Source organism: Convolutriloba macropyga, chromosome 11 (assembly GCF_964194025.1).
Source record: "Convolutriloba macropyga chromosome 11, txConMacr16.3, whole genome shotgun sequence".
Taxonomy (NCBI): Eukaryota; Metazoa; Xenacoelomorpha; order Acoela; family Convolutidae; genus Convolutriloba; species Convolutriloba macropyga.
In genome coordinates this window covers 7,674,970-7,692,010 of record NC_134478.1, presented here as the reverse complement: position 1 = coordinate 7,692,010, position 17,041 = coordinate 7,674,970, and the positions used below count along the sequence as shown (strand labels likewise).

At 34.9% G+C, this 17,041-nt stretch overlaps 1 protein-coding gene across 1 annotated transcript; it reads right to left on the bottom strand.

The window, feature by feature from the left end:
* Positions 1 to 641: 641 nt before the first annotated feature.
* Positions 642 to 15,341, bottom strand: LOC142349735 (chymotrypsinogen A-like). Its single transcript, XM_075401478.1, has 4 exons — positions 14,897 to 15,341; positions 9,382 to 9,472; positions 2,015 to 2,198; positions 642 to 971 (listed from the first exon to the last, which is right to left on the bottom strand). Exons 1-4 carry the CDS (start codon positions 15,132 to 15,134, stop codon positions 642 to 644), a joined length of 843 nt encoding a protein of 280 aa, XP_075257593.1. The 5' UTR covers positions 15,135 to 15,341.
* Positions 15,342 to 17,041: the final 1,700 nt, after the last annotated feature.

The window sequence follows — 17,041 nt, the reverse complement described above, 5'->3', positions numbered from 1 at the left end:
CGCATTCACCGCTTATCTTACAAAATTTTCTGCCTTCACCGCTTATCTTACATAATTTCGAGTTGAATGGTGGTGCACCTCGATCCGGGATGCGAACACATACATAAACAGACAAACGCACGCACACACGTACACAGACACACACACACACACACGCACGCACGCACACACACACACACACACACACGCACGCACACACACACACACACACACACACACACACACACACACACACACACACGCACACACACACACACACACACACACACACACACAAACACTCAAACTTGGCTCTCAACTCTGTTAAGTTGACTGCTTTTTAAATGCTTTCTCGAAAATAAATTACTGCAGAATTTGCATAATTCAAGGCTTTTTATTGTTTAAAGCAAGATTCATTTCTTGTAAGAGTCTTGCAAGTTTTGAATCATCCTGCAACTATTATCCAGGATGTTTTAAAAAAAAACAAACAAAAAATCAAAAAACATTGTCTTCTACAAGACAATTATATTAAATTGTTGTCCGTCTGTTTACATACAAATCATTGCTGAACAATTTGTTTACTTTCATTATTGTCGAATCTAGCCGCTAAAATCTTGAAGCGAAACAGAAATTTTTAAATTCTAAATTAATTTCAAACATGTTTAATTAGTGCGGAAAAGTTTAAAGTGGTTAGAACTGCAAAACATATCGTACCACAACACTTCCGCAATCCAAGTTGAAAATCGATCAACTTGTACGAAAAAACTACCATCATCACAATGTTCATCAGAAGTACTATTTTTCCTCTTAGCGTAAATTGCCACTCCATAGAGACACTTTGGAGTTAGGGTTTTGCAGTGGAAGGCATAGAGGGGGGACCCGCTGTCACCGTAACAAGTGTTGCTCGAATCGAGAACCCCTTTCATGCAGATTTCGCCCACTGGGCATGAGTGTTTCCGAGTTAGGTAGGGTTCTTCGAAGAAATAAGTTTCCTGAAATACAATCTTCAATGACTAACTAATGAGTTAGACAATTCTTAGCAAAGTTAACTAAAAGCTATGGGAAAAAAATAAAAACTAAATTTTTATAAAATTGGATTTAATTCACATAAATATTTGGGGCCACCTTTTACGGCTATTTCAGTAATTCAAGACGTTTGATGCTTTTTAGCGCCGACACTGCACATCAGAAATTGCTGCTATTTATCTTTTTTTTCGCTGCATAACGTAAACCGGGGTCCAAATGGCTCTTTTAACAGGCGAGTAACTTTACTCAGATTTGAAAACTGTTTCTGGTATGCAATACTGTCAAGTGGGGGAGAGCATTACAAATTGGGCTTCGTTAAATGCCTTTTGGAGAAGTATCTTTGTCATCAGATTTCGCTACCTTTGCGGCCTTCGGGCAATCTACCATATAAGGGAAATAGCAAGGTTGTCCAGTATCTTTAAATGCGCCAGAGTACCTGGCCGCTGTACGTCCCGTATCAAATTTTTACCCAAAAAAGATGTGAGATTAAGGGAGTAATCGGGTGAACTTTTAACCAATTCTCCTCAAAACTCTTATATCGTATTGAGGGGTAATGAGGGGGTAATTCGATGTAAGAGTGGAGGTAATGGGGGTAATTTTTTTGGGCGGGGGGAGGGGAGGAGGCTAAAGCGATGTAAAAGTAGTGGGCAATGGGGATTAAAACGGTGCAAGAGTAGTATGGTAAAATGATATAAGAGTTGGGGGGTAATGGGGGGTATGTTAAGCACCCTTTCACAGAGCACATGTCATAAAATGCTTGCGTGGAATCAAGTCTTCTTATATTTTTTTGACCAAATCAGGTCTTTTTCTGTCTATTTTGGCTAGAGAATTTCTCCTATTACCGATAACTTTTGGATTTTTTTCTAGCACAAATCTTTGCACAATTTCTTGACAAAACCAATTTTTTCCTCAAATTTACCAAAAATTTTTCACGTACATCAAATTTTCCTCAACAGTTTGTCAGCACAAATCGGATTTCGACACAGTATTTTAGTGTAGCCGCTCTTACCTGTAACCTTTTTGCGGTGGTTATCTTACGAGTTGAAGTTGTTCCCATTCCACAGGATCCCAGAACAGTGCCAGGATTAACAGGAAGTTGGCAAAACTCCAGACTTGGAAACTTTTTCTCTATAGGTCTGCTTAGTTTCAAAAGTGCCACATCACTTGAAAAAATTCCATTTCGCTCCGAAAGTCTAAAACAAAAAAGATAATTTAGTTTTTGTATCTAAAAATGTTTTACTTTTCGATAAAAAGCTTCCCGGGTTGAATTTTTCCGCCCAAAATTGAGCTATGATCAGACTATGCAGACCGAAGTTACCTCTGATCAGACCATCCAGACCAAAATGATCTCTGATCAGACTTTCCAGACCAAAATGTCCTCTGATCAGAACGAACCCAGACCACTGTCCAGACTATAGTGCGCTTATGATCAGACCCAAAATCAGACCATTGTCCAGACTATAAACAGACTATGATCAGACCATCTTCAGACCATGGTCCAGACTCAATTTCACACCATTGCCTAGACCATTATCAGAGTATGATCAGACTCAAAATAGTCTGATCAGAGAAAGATTTTAATTATGAACAAATCTCTTAATTTTGCTATAATATATTCATTTCATAAAAACTGGTGTTTGCAGTATTAAAATCATCTAAGGAAAAGCCAATTCTGAAAACATTTCTATTGAAAACGAAACCTAACTGTTGAGAAAAAAAATTATTTACCATACCCCTTAGTTCATATTTTTGACTCAATGGATGAACTTACACAGCTTTCCACAAGAAACGTCGTGGTCTTCAGTTAATCAAAATTTTCTCTTGACGGGACCGGCATTTGCTATCAGCTGGTTATCTTGTAAGACTCTGACAGAACAAATGGATCTTGTTGGATCTGGCAGAGAAAGTGGCCTTCTTGCAACATTTTGACATAAATCTTTCTAGAATATGCATATTTTTGCAAGAATCTGGCAGAATTTGCCAAAATCTTCAAGATAACCATTTGAAACCCGGCTATCCAATAGAGAATCAAAAACCATGAGTTCTCTGTGCATTAAGTTACAAACGTACGTTATTTTGTTGTCCGTAAATGAAATAATGTGTGCATAGCTATCCAATCTTTCCAATCTTAATTTTCAGTAACAGATCGGAACTGAAGTTGGACACAAAAAATCAATACACTTGAGAATTAAACACATTAAACAACCGTTCTTCCGAAGTCATTTTCTACGGTTTCACGTCACGTGACATGCGTAGCCGTTCCCGGGTTGAATTTTTCCGCCCAAAAAGATGTAAGAGTGGGGCTGCAATGGGAGGATTTATTAGGAAAATGCAGCTCAAAACTCTTACGTCTTTTTGGGCTGCATTGGGCTTCCAAGGGGGGTAAAATGGTGTAAGAGTGAGGGGGTAAAAGACAAATTAACCCCCCACTCTTACATCTTTTTTGGTCTGCCAAGGGGGGTAAAACGATGTAAGAGTTGGGGGGTAATTACCTTAAAACTCAAAACCTCAAAACTTAGTACAGTGTAAAATAACGTAACTGTATAGCACATAGCGCATGAGGAGATGGAATAAATGATGAAAGAGAATGCGAAGCAAAAAGTACATTTTTTTTCATCCCAGAGTAGTGGAAATATATGCTTTATAACCCCCACAATATATGCTTTATAGCCCCCAGTCGCACGTGCATTAATTTTACATAGTAGCGTGATATATAACAACACCTAATTTGTAACTGGAGGTCATAAAAAACACTGGGGGGAAACAGAATAGATCCGGGAAATTAAAGAATGTTTAACTGTTGATAGTTTGCACACAAATTGCTCAAATGGTATTCGCAGATTTTAAAGAAAATTAGCCATTTTGCATCCATTCAACTCATGGTTTATAACAGCAATTTTCTCTCTGAAAGTCTCTGAGTTGGGTCTCGGCTATTTTTTTAAGTAAATTTGAGCTATTAGAAGCCAGTATTTGGATTCTTCTAAGGTTCAATGTTTTTGACCCAATTATATGAAACATCAAGTCTTCTCTAATTATTCTCAAACAATCAAGTACAGTTACAAAAAGAGTTCCTGCTCAGAGAAAGTGGTTGCTTTTGGAGAAAAGAAAGTTAGTGTATGACGTTAAAATTTTAAAAAAATAGGTTTAATTTTCAAACAGGCTGAGTTATATTCTATTCATGACCCTAGTTACTGACAAAAAAACTAATAAAAGAAAGCAAGAGTTGAAAGGCAACAAAATATTGAACAATTGGAGCACTGTCCATACAATTTCTGAAAATAACAATTTTTTATCCACACAATTTGTCCTGGAGTAAACAGTTAAAAACGTTGCATTACGAGTTGTTTGACCCTCAGCTAAATTTGCAGCCCTATTGGGGATCGTGGATAACGCTTACGAATTTGTGAAATCTACTTGCTGCCTCTCATAAGTAGAATTCACGTGAAACATACTTACAGTTTTAGCTGGAAAAAAAAACGTAGCTTTGTATGTATTTTTTAAAAATTATGTGTAATTAAATTCACAACGATAGCTGAGGGATATTCTGAAAAATTCAAATATATTCTAAACTTGTTACCTTAATTTACAGAAATCTGGTTGACAAAACATTAAATATCAAGGCTTGAACTTCATTTTAATAGGCGTGGATTTCATTTAATTCAAGAGTGGATTTCAATTAGAAAGCTCGTGGATTGTATTTACTTTAAATTTTCTCAGGGTTCCTACATTGAGAGCATCAAACCTAAAGACAACTTTCTTTAATTTTTCAAATTATTTTTGTTGTGAACTCTGCTCACCTTTTCTTTTTTCTCTTACATGTTTTAAAAACCGGTAAATGAACATAAGGTGAGCGTTTTAAATATTAGTTAAGAGTACATGTGATAAGATTGATTGTGATATTCTCTTATGAATGAATGCAAATTTGCGGCTTAAAATTAGGGTTTAACTACTCCTAATGTGTAAAGCTAATGATTTACGCTCAATAAAAATTACGACCACCAATTCACTGATTTAACTTGTTATATCAATCACACTGAAATTAAGTCTAAACGGAAAATTTCTGTAGGGTTGATGATCTTCGGCAGGCATAGATCTTCACACGCTTTCTATTCAGAAATCATACTCTCTAAATTTTCAAGTGAAATTTTATTTAGACTCCAATTAGTGACCAAAATTAGACTCCAATTAGCCTAACCAAAATGAATAAGCGAAAGAGAAAACGCGCAAGAAAAACAATTGCGCTTGGAAATGGGGAATTGGTATGTGCTTGACATTACAGATACAGAAAAATTAGGAAAAGTATGAATGCTTAAAAATTTGCACATGCTTTAATATCTCAGATTTCCACGTTTTACACCACGCGTCTTCAATAAAAGTTCATTTTTAAAGCAATTTTTGACTTTCAGGCGTTCATTTTTGGTAATTTTGGGTACATTTTAATCGCAGTTCTCGAGTTCAAGCTGAGCTTTTTCTTGAATAAGTAAAGAGCAGGCACAAAATCTAAAAAAAAAAGCTGGCTGTCTTTCAGCTGTTTTTTCAATACCGGCTGCGTCTCGAAAAAATTTTGACTTTGAATCTCGGAACGGCTATAAAACACTATGTCTGATAGAGTGCACTTTAGAACCTCATTAGGCACAAAATCGTGTTATTTTAATCAACGTAGAATAAAACTTTCCATCACGGCATTTCTATTTTTTGAACTCAAAACTCTTTCCTTTTAATTTTTTTTGCTAGCAATTTTGAATTCTTGCAATCTGCGTGGTCTCCATTATCAAATAATCTTGGTATATAGTGATCTAAATTTTAAATGTTTGCTGATTATTTCTTATTGCCAATCTTAACGTTTTCTCCGATCTCTGACGTTTCTTCCTCTCTCCCTCAGCCTTTCGTTTTTAAAAATCGTTTTTTTAAATTTCCTCGCGTTAATGAACTGGGCTCATGTACCCTACTGTTGGATGACATTGCTTACGAGAAGAATCCCCTCTCATTTGGTGAGTTCAATAAAAATCCTTTTAAATTCAGTTATTATGTTTTGCATTAATTTCGCTTTTAACTTTCATTGAGCAACACTTTAAATGTTCTTTTTAATTTTTCCCTGGTTGGAATTAGTGCCACATAAATACTAAATTACTGACTAACTGTGGTTAGAAGAATCAATCAGCGGTTAAGGTTGCGAATACAAGTTCTTTTTGTTGAGATATAATTAACTTCTCGTATCCAAGTGTCCCAAACAAGATCTGGTATAGCAATCCATTTGTCAATCAAATTGTCATCTTGCAAGAATCACGGAAAAAGTTAATCGTATAAGATCTAGTGCGAATCTTATAAGAGGATTTATAGGATTTTACAACTTTTGTAAGAAGCTTGCAAGAATCTTGCCAGATCTTACAAGATTAACTTTTGTTCTTAACTCGGAAGCGAGTCAGTGAGAGATAAATGCATTCAACAAGAATGGCTTCATTGGACTGGAAACACGGTAACCAACCCTTACTTTCAATGACCATCAGAGGGTAATCACTTCTAAATTCATAAAAAAGAAGAATTTTCAGCTGCAGTAAATTTCGGTTTCGGACCGAGGGACTTGATATGAAACTATCTCAACTGTACCAATTATCACGGCCGATATTCATTTTCGAAATAGGGGTTTATTTCTGTGAGTATCTTTTTCCGAGGGGATTTAATTCCTTGGGGGTTCATTGTTCCGACCCACTTTAGTGGGGGAGGAACTATATACTCAAATGGGTTTTTCTGTTCAGTCAACTTTGGCCGATCGAAATAATCATCGTAGAGAGTTGTGAGTGGAAAGCCCGTTCAGCATAGAATATGGAGTTAAAAACATTTTTTTTATTTTTGCTTTTTATAGGGAGTAATCGATGTTTAAAATTTCGTGAATAGGAGATGATATTCGGTAGTTTTTATTCACATTTTCCGTAATTTTGTCCAAATTTTTTGTCAAATTTGATAAAAATGTGTTAAAAATGTTGACGGTAATGAGATAGATTTTATCTTTAAAGATAGAGGAGGGTTGCTGATATTTTCGATCCGAGTTTTTTGGCGAGAACTTATGCTAAATTTCTCAAAATCAAACGTTTTTTGTCAAAAATGGGACCAATTAGATTTTTAGCCCACTTTCTTTAAATTTACCGGAAATAGACACCTTAAAACTGTGGTCATTTTTTTCGTAAGCGCTCAAAAAAGTGCTTGTTGTAATCCCACTGGTTCTGGGAGTCTTTAAGAGTCTGCAATTACAATTTTGCCAGTTTTCCGAAAATTTAAACTCGATAATTACAGAAAATGCATGATATATTTTTGATAATCTGAAAAATTTTGCTTAAGAATTGTTTTATTTCGCAACCATTAGATCAATTGAGTACTTTTCGAGACGTGCAGCAAAATCACGGCTGATCTTGATCTCACCATGGATCCTTACGTTAAAACATTTTCAGAATTCAATGGGGCGAGGCCTTCTTTAAAATCTTTCCGCATATAGATTTTATGCAATTTAATGACAGGATCTTTAAATCAATGCTTAATCTTTGACAGATAATATATACCAGAAATAAAACCCAACAAACAAATATTATTATTTGAGAGTTAAGGTCATGGTTTTTATGGCTCTGACCAATTGTTTTCGTAAAAATTTTTTGAACTTCTTATGTTTTGCTTTCAGTTCTAATTCTTTCTATTGTCTAAAGGTTTAATGTCTGCAATCAATGTCACAATTGGTTTGTTTCAGAGATATAAGTGAATCTAGGCAATACCTTCAGAACTATCTGTTGACTATTATGACTTTGAATATATTTGTTTTAAGAAAATGTCGGTGAATTTTTTGAAATTTTCCACTGTTTTAGGTTATTTCTCTCAACTCATGAATTAATCTCAGTAAAACGAAAATTAACTCATTCCCTGTGGGTTAATATTTAATGTCGGTAACGGTCTGATATTTAACTAACGTTTTCCTGGTTTGATGCTGCGAGTTTTGAAACTTTTTCTATTTCTGAGCATAATTGCACATTTAATAGGTTCGTTTTGTTTGCTTGTCAAGTTGACAACTCTTTGACAGCTCCAATGGACAATTGATAGAAAACATAGTTCAATGTTTGGATGGTTTGGACCAATTAATGTCATATAAAATGTTCGATATTTCTATGCCGTTCAATGTTTGAGATTTATCGTTGTTGTCATATCCCCATAGACTTTTTTTAAGGAAGACAGTTGATGTTCAGACGAGAAACAAGTGATGATTTGGAGTTCTTGCCAATAAAATTTTTTAAATGTAATGCCTTGAACACTGTTGTCTTAAAATTTTTTGTGGTGTTTGGGCTTCTACCTGTACTTTTTTTTACTTTGTAGACTCGTGACATAGTCTTAATATTAGCATGCCCAATTATCTTCCTGAGGCGTTGCAATTCAATTATTTTTTTTGAAATCTTGAATCTGTTATTACTTTTGAAGACATTTGTCTTCAATAACTTTTTTGAACTTCGACGTTTTTAGCTGTTTTCAGTCGACTTGTGGCTTTGTCTCATTAAATACAGGTCACAACGAGTTTCCGGTGAGCTATGAATTAATGTTTATACCGGTTATAATTTCAACCATTTGTCTCTCGGCTTTGTTACTTCTGTTACTACGTTAATATCTATTACTAATCTTAACTTTGAAATTATTTGTTTTCAATAACAGAAACGCATTTTTGAACTTCGCACCTTTCACGCTCTTTTTGTCGATCGGTTAACCAGTCGTTTGAGGACAGATCCCATAATTTTTCTAATGAAGTTTAGGTTGATTTGTTTTGTTTAGGTTTTATCTGTGGCGAGTTCGATGTTGTTATTTTTTTTAAATATAGACATCGATCTTTGGTGGAAATTAAGGTTTGGAAATAAAGATTTTTACTATTGGCTTTTTCTGATAATCCTATTAACAAAAATTTTTATCGGTCGTCTAGCGTGGCAGTGGTATTTTTTATTACTTTAGTGGTTTCTTGAACGATATGTATGCTTTTGAAAGTTATCTATCGTTCATCATTTGATAGCCAATTAAGTCTAGAATATGGATGTGCGGAGTCGGAATATTATGTGCGTACGCACTTTACCGAGCCTCCTCGTTACTAGTTGAACTAAAACGTAAAAAAAATGTATGACTTCATTGTTTCTCCCTCAGGCTTTAGAATGAGCGATCTACTTTGCATTCTTTCTTAAACTCAAACGTTTTATGCATATTTTCGCAGAAATTTTACTAAGAGCGAGTTGTCAAAATTTATCCAAAAATTATGTCAAAAAGTTAGCAAAATTAATCAGTTTAATGCGAACAAATTAAATTGTTGCAAAAAACCGTAAGTGAATTTTCAGCGAGGAAAATTGTGAAATTTTTACTAACGATCGTGGGAAGAACCAGCGTATTACTCTGACAGTTTTCTGTTGTGCTGATTGGTCAGAAAAATCACCATAGACCACACTTGCCTGTTGAACTGAAAATCAGATTGGATCAGACATCAAGAACAGTGAATTAGCAACCATATTAATAATATAAAAAATTTGAGTTAATTGGGATAATAAAAAATCAGTGACGTCAAATAAAAACAATAAAAGAGACAGTCAGGTTTGTAGTTTTGTTTCAGTTTGACACGTGAGCAAAACTTCTATTTTCTCAAGCTTTTTCTGGATCTTTTCGGTTTGTGCCCCCCCCCCCCAGCTTAGTGGGTGCATAACATTTGCAGCCCACGGAAGACGCACGTGCCAAATTTTTACATAATTAATTACTATGTAATGGCACGTGCTCTGTCACTGTTGGGGGGGGGGGGGGATAACGTACTGGGGGGGGGGGGCACAAACGGAAAAGATCCCTTTTTCTTAATAAACCAAATCCCAGCTTTTGCACATGCGTTTGTGAAGTAATGGTTAAGTGACTCTGCTTGAAGTTACTGAGAACTTCTGGCGTTTATCGAGAACCGCGAAGCGGTTCGAGATATTAAGTCAGAATTTCGAAGTGACTTCTGCAGAGTCACTTAACCATTCTTAAAACACGAAACGCGCACGTTTTAAATTGACAAAAGTCAACGAAATTCAACTTCTGGCTAAGTAGCAACTTCTGGCATTTTGATTTCTGGCACTGCAGACTTTCGGCATTTTAAAATGTGCTCGTGAGTGTTTTAAGCATCACAGCCAGCTCCGTCGTCGTTTTCCTCATTAAAGTTTGAGATAAGTGTCGATTATCATCGGTTTTGTAGTTATCGTCCATCCTAGTTAACGTGTAATCAGCATGGCATTGCATGGCTTATGGGCTCTCAGTACAGGTGACAACAAAACAACAATTTGGTTTCTTTAGAAGTCAGAAAGATAACCTATACCCCTCAATCATGGTAATTACACCATATTGGCCATAATTACACCACACTATAGTTCCAAGGGTGGCTATAATGGGACAGAAAGTCCCCAACATTGATACAAACCTTAAACTTTAACACGTGATAGTAGCGCGATGCTTAAATTTAACTCCAATTTGGTTGCTAAATTATTGCTTTGACTCAATCGCTATTTTGCTATTTGTCTCACCACTCGAATTTAATGGGGAGTAGAAACTTTATGCTACCCTGCTTCCCTTGTTATTTTTGTTGAGTCAATTTTGACCGATCGACATTACGCCGCAGAGATATACCCAATTCATAAAGGGCAAATTTGTCCGATCTGTGCATCTCTTGTTCGTTTTTCCTATATTAATGCAATGAAAAAGCAAACAGATTGCAAAAATAGAAATTTTAGCAAAAACATGCAAATTGAAGGGAATTTCGCAACCCGTGTTCGCAAAAGTGCCCAAAATTTAACTGCGAAATTGAGATACAAGCAGTGTATCCTATTTTTCACGCGCTAAGTATCACGAATCTTCTTGATTTATCTTCTAGATAAATCTTCTTGATAAATCTCACAAATCTTCTTGATCTTTCGCACGCAAGGTAACTCTATTTCGCACTGAATGTATCTCATTTTTGCACTGAATGTATCTATAATACTCAATTAAGCCTAACTTAAAGCGCGTTTAGTAATTGATAGGAATTAAGTGATTAAAAGTTGTTTACAGGTTAATTAAATTCCTTAAAACACTCACCTGCACATTTTATAATCCCGAAAGTCTGCAGTGCCTGAAGTTAAAATGCCAGAAGTTGCTACTTAGCCAGAAGTTGACTTCGGTTGGATTTCGTCATTTTAAAACCTGTGCCTTTTTGTGTTCCTCGAAAACCTGTACCTCGAAATTCTGACTTAATATCTCGAACCGCTTCGCGATTCTGGATAAACGCCAAAAATTCTCAGTGAGTTCAAGCAGAGTCACTTAACAATAAAATATAGGGTTCCAATTTATCACAATGTTTGTATTTGATGCAAATTGTAAGTCGGGAAATGGAATTGGCATCACCTAAAGAATCGTTTAGTCATTTTTCAGAAAATTTGGCAAATTAATTCCTGAAAAATACCTGTTTCGTTTGAGGGTGACGGAAAATGAAAATAGCATCAGCTGATATTCTTTATCGTCGCCTCGCTATTTATTCTTTGGTTTTTCGGGCTTTTTCGTATTCCAGCATCACTGTTTTGAGAAAATTTTATAAAAATTTGGCAAATAGTTTAATTTTTAAAAAATACCTCGGTTTCAAATTTTTCTTTTTTGTGCTCTGTGGTTGAATTGGCTGCATCAAAAAATCTTGCATTTAGGTAATTTTTTCTATCTATAAAACGAAGGTTTGTCCTGGAACAACTTATTGAATCCTTTTAATTGTTCATAAGATAAGATTAGAGAGAGGGAAATTTCGGTAAAAACTCAAATGTTTATTGATTACTGTTTTTTTTCTTGCTAAATTTGGTTTAATTAGTTACCTTGAATTCAGCAAATGATTTGTTAAATTGAGTTTGCCTAATAATTTTGCGTCTATTTACAGGATTACAGGTGTCTAGCGTTTTTTCTGAAAAGTCCCTCAATTCTGCATCTGTTTTGATGTCCATTATGTTTTTCTGAAAGTTTCCTCAATTGGTCGACAGTTTTTGGCGTCTTTTGCAGGTTTACAGGGGTCTTTTATTTTTCTAATCAACATTTTTTTGCGCATAGTTGCAGGTTTATAGGTGTATATTAGTTCGTTGCGTCTATTTAAAGGTTCTCTGGTGTCTAATAATTTTAAAGATTCCTATTAGTTTTAAAATAACTTTGAAGGAATGTCTAATAGTTTTATGTGTTTTTGCCGACTTTTAAAACAATAAGCGTGAAAACTTTTTGATTTCTGTTTGCTCGTTTCATTTATCAACCATTGTACCTGATCAGCGCATAGAAAGCAGTTGGTCAGCAAAAAAACTGAAATAAGCGAGTTTAACATCTAAAGGTCGGAATCACAATTTAAACGAGATAAACCCGTTAGATAAATCTTCTTTTTTTAAGTAATTATCATGAGGTCTAAAAGTATTTAATATTAGATTTAGAGCCTTTATTCATTCATTAAGGAGACAAACGGCCCTAATCAAGAAACCCGATAAAAAACAAAACTTGCCTTTTGTGATCATTAAAATTAAGAAAACAATCCATTTTTTTCTTTTTATTCCATCCCAATCAGAGTCATGAGAAACCATCGCAGCTATTTTAAGTCAATAAGTTGAGTAAGTTATTAGAAAGGAAGCAAGTTTTTGTCGAGTTGTTTTGAAAACATCTAGGCATTGTTTAGGTTGGAAATGACTAATCAATGTTGTTTATTGATTCAATTTATGTGGATTGTTTCGGGCCGAATTCTGTTTTTTCAGAACTGTTTGCAGATTTTTGTTTTTCTTTATGTCAATGGTATGTCATGTTGAAGAAACGATTTAATATTTTAGTTACACTACAGTGGTATTAAAACCAAAAATCAGGTTTTTCAAGGTATGAAATTTTTTCAAACTGATTTCAAACGTATGGGCAGCTACATGTTGTTGACTTTTAAGCACTGTTTTCATTTAAAAAAAAAACAGATAATTTTTGAGTTCGCTCAAAGTTTAATGGCTGTTAAATGTTTTTGAATTCAGTTGGAATCGTTAATGACAATTCCAAATCAATTTTTTGAGACGCAAATGAAAGCAGTTAATTTTTTCAATTCATAGCTCTTGGTTTTTATGAAATTAACATAAATTAAAATTGTTTTCAAACAAAAACAGTATTTTTTTCTGCTACGCCCAAATTTGTTGTTTCCTTTGTCATACTGTATTATGATTTGATAATGAAAATTGTTTTGGACACTCTAAGGAGACACTAAAGAAACCTGTAACTACATTTGTTTGATTTAAATCAGTTGATACCTTTTGTTCTTATGATTTCGATACAACTAAGAATATATATTGTTGAGATTTGCCCGGGTTTAGTGGTCTTTGTGACAATTTGATGCCTACCTTTAACAAAAGTGAATTGTGTGGTTGTCAATGGGTGCATCTAGTGAGGTGATTCAGTTATCATCTAAAGATTTTTCAATATATTATTTAATCTATCATTTTCTCAAAATGAAATTAAATTTAAACTTTTGCCGTAATTTTCGTTTATGAAGATCTGTTGCAAAAACGTTATTAGGCCAAAGCGTGCCTGTTTTCTATTGAGAATTACTTGGAGTCGTTTAGTTGTTACAGTAAATAGTTCATGGTATTTATAACTTTAAAACTAGTTGTTTTACACTTTTTTTGGTGAATTTTTCAGTCTTGTCTTTATTTTTGTTTTTTTTTTGATATCCTGCCCATGCACATATCTGGCTTTCTCCTAAGGCTTCATTTGATGCACGTTTTTTGTTTTAGTTTATAGCTACTGATTTCTTAAACCTTGGCTATATAATTCTTCAAAAAAACTTACTAATTTCTTGAGATTTTCTTTCTGTCTGTCTTTAAGTGATAGTAGTAAGTATTATGTTTGCTTTTTTTATATCGAGAAATAATGGTTTTATTTAAATTTCCGAACGTTTATAATGTTCATTCTCACTGACACTGTTTGTTTTAGAGCAATATAAGTAATTTTTTAGTGCTGTTATTGATTTTCATGTTTGTTTTGTTTTTATTTTTCCTGGTCACCTTTGAATTGAGCGCTAGCATCTGTTTTTAAGATCAGCTTACCTTTTCTCAGAAAACTTTAACCATTTTTCCATTTCCTCCCTCGTATGTTGTTGCTTTGGTCTTTTCACTAAGTCTAAATAATGAGAGTTTTCCTTTGCAAAACGTGTTTTCAAATGGATTGGTACGTGCTTTAATGACTGCTGCTTTTCGGAGAGAAAAGTGTGAAACTTATTTTTAAGTTTTTTTGTTTTCTTCATTTTTCTATATGTACAGATATATGCTTGGCGAATCATCAAGAGTTGTTCGTCTGATGTCATTGATAGTGAGGACTTGTTAATATTCAATTTTTTTGGATTGTAAAAATTCAGGACTTGTCATGCTATGTTTTTTATTTTAATTCCTTCGAATAGTGTTGAGTTTTTAAAAAAATCAGCTTGATAACCTTCTCCAAGTTTGAAAGACTGTTCGTTGAGGTTTTTTGATCTTAAAAAATGAATATTCAGATTGGGCGTATTAAAATTTTTAACAAAAAAAAATATCTTTTTGGCTTTTATTTTTTTTTATTTTTCTCATTGGAATTTGTAGTCCGTTCACGTTTGACGTTGTTGTTGCTCGTAGAAAGCTAGAACAAAAAATCTTCAATGGTCGTATGTATCAACTTTTTTTCAAATCTGCACTCTGATTTATCAAACTGCTCCTCATTGTTCTGGTCTGCTCTCCAATCATACGTTTCCCCTCGTACCCAATTGTTAAAAATGGTTATTGGGGCTATTTGATTGGTTGAAACCCTTATTTTGAACCCAAAGCTGGGTTCCGGGCAACTAAGGTACAGACAACATGCAATACCAATAACTTACCTGTAAATCCCTGTAAACAATGAGCGGCTGTGAGAACCCATGACCTGTTGATTAGAGTCCCCCCACAGTTGCCTACACCTCTCTTGTTTTCCAGGGATACCATAACGAAGAACAGTCGAGGGGAACTTGGAACGCCGTTAATAATTAAAGACTTGATATGAAATTTGGCAGAATTTGAAATTGCTAAACTAAAAGTCAAAATAATTGCTTTTAACGTTTCATTTGATAGTTTTAGCATTCTGAATTTATCAATCAATCACAAAATAAAATGAAAATCATGAGAGAATTTGTACTAAAGAGGCAGGTTTTATTGATCGACCAAATTTTTTGTACTAGTATTTCGATCACGAAATGGTATATTGACAAAAGTTTTCAGTTTTACCTCAAACTGCTGTGTTAAACGGATTTCAAGTACTCTGTAGGGTTCAAAAGAATGATTTCAAGTTTACAAGAAAGCTGATCGTATTTGATGAAAATAATTAGTTCAATTAACCTGACATAACCTATTCAATAAAACCAAGGTTAAGAGTACCAAAATCAATCTCGCAAATGTTTATTTTTCTGAAATAGCAAAACATGCGTTTCACAATGATTCAATCTGCTTCGTGAAAGCTATGCTATTATTACCAGTGAAAATCATCTGCTACAAAACCCGGGTTACTCAGAGCCCAACACTGAAAAATGGAGTAATTTTTTCCACCGGATTGTAGAATTCCGATCCAAACTAAAGAAAATGTTTGTATTCTGTAGCACAGCATACCATTAAAAATCACAGATTCGTGTTCACTTGATTGTTGTTAACACAGTCAACAAAGCCCATGACCCTATATGCGGAAAAAAATCTAATTTCTTTTTCCAAGATTTATTGTTTTAAGAATCACTAGGAATGACAGCACTTCATAAGAATGACAACAAATTAAAAGACAATAGAACTACAAATTAAGGCAAGATTCGCAAACTCACACAACGTTTTTTAAAACAAACAACATCTCTGTCATTGAAAATGTTAGCTACCCAGGTTTAGGTCCAGACCCAAATTGAGCTATGATCAGACTCTGCAGACTTAAATGACCTCTGATCAGACTTTCCAGACCGAAGTTACCTCTGATCAGACCTTCCAGACCAAAATGATCTCTGATCAGACTTTCCAGACCAAAATGTCCTCTGATCAGACCGAACCCAGACCACTGTCCAGACTATATTGCGCTTATGATCAGACCAAAATTCAGACCTTTGTCCAGACTATACACAGAATATGATCAGACCATGGTCCAGACTCAATTTCAGACCATTTCCCAGACCTTAATCAGACTATGATCAGACTCAAGTGCGCTCAAAATAGTCTAATCAGAGAAAGATTTTAGTTGTGAACTAATCTCTTAATTTTGCTATAATATATTAATTTTATAAAAACTGGTGTTTGCAGTATTAAAATCATCTAAGGAAAAGCCAATTCTGAAAATATTGCTAATGAAAACGAAACCTAACTGTTGAGTAAAAAATTTTAGTTACCATACCCCCTAGTTCATATTTCTGACTCAATGGATGAACTTAGACAGCTTTCCACAAGAAGCATCGTGGCAGTTAATCAAAATTTCCTCTTGAGGGGACCGGCATTTGCTATCAGCTGGACTCCCTGTTTCTGATCAGAGTCATCGGACTTTAGATGAGTCTGATCGGAACGCAGCTATATTGTTGCCCCTTGGCAGAGCCAACATTCCTCAATAAAAAAAAACAAAAAAATTGAAAAAAAAATGCACGCGAAATCAGACCTTCCAGACCGAATTGACCTCGGATCAGACGGAACCCAGACCATGGTCCAGACTATAAAGACTGTGATCAGACCTTCCAGACCGAATTGACTTCTGATCAGACCGAACCCAGACCATGGTCCAGACTAACAAGACTATGATCAGACCTTATAGACCGAATTGACCTCTGATCAGACCGAAATCATACCATGGTCCAGACTATTGTGCGCTCGAACCGCTTTCCAGACCCTGTAACTTCGGTCTGGGAACACAGGGGTGTGCGCTCAATTGGGTCTGATCATAGCGCAATTTGGATCTGGACCAGAACCTGGGTATGATTCGGAGCCAAAAAATTAAATATTATCATAACAAAGCCACAATGTAGGACTAATAG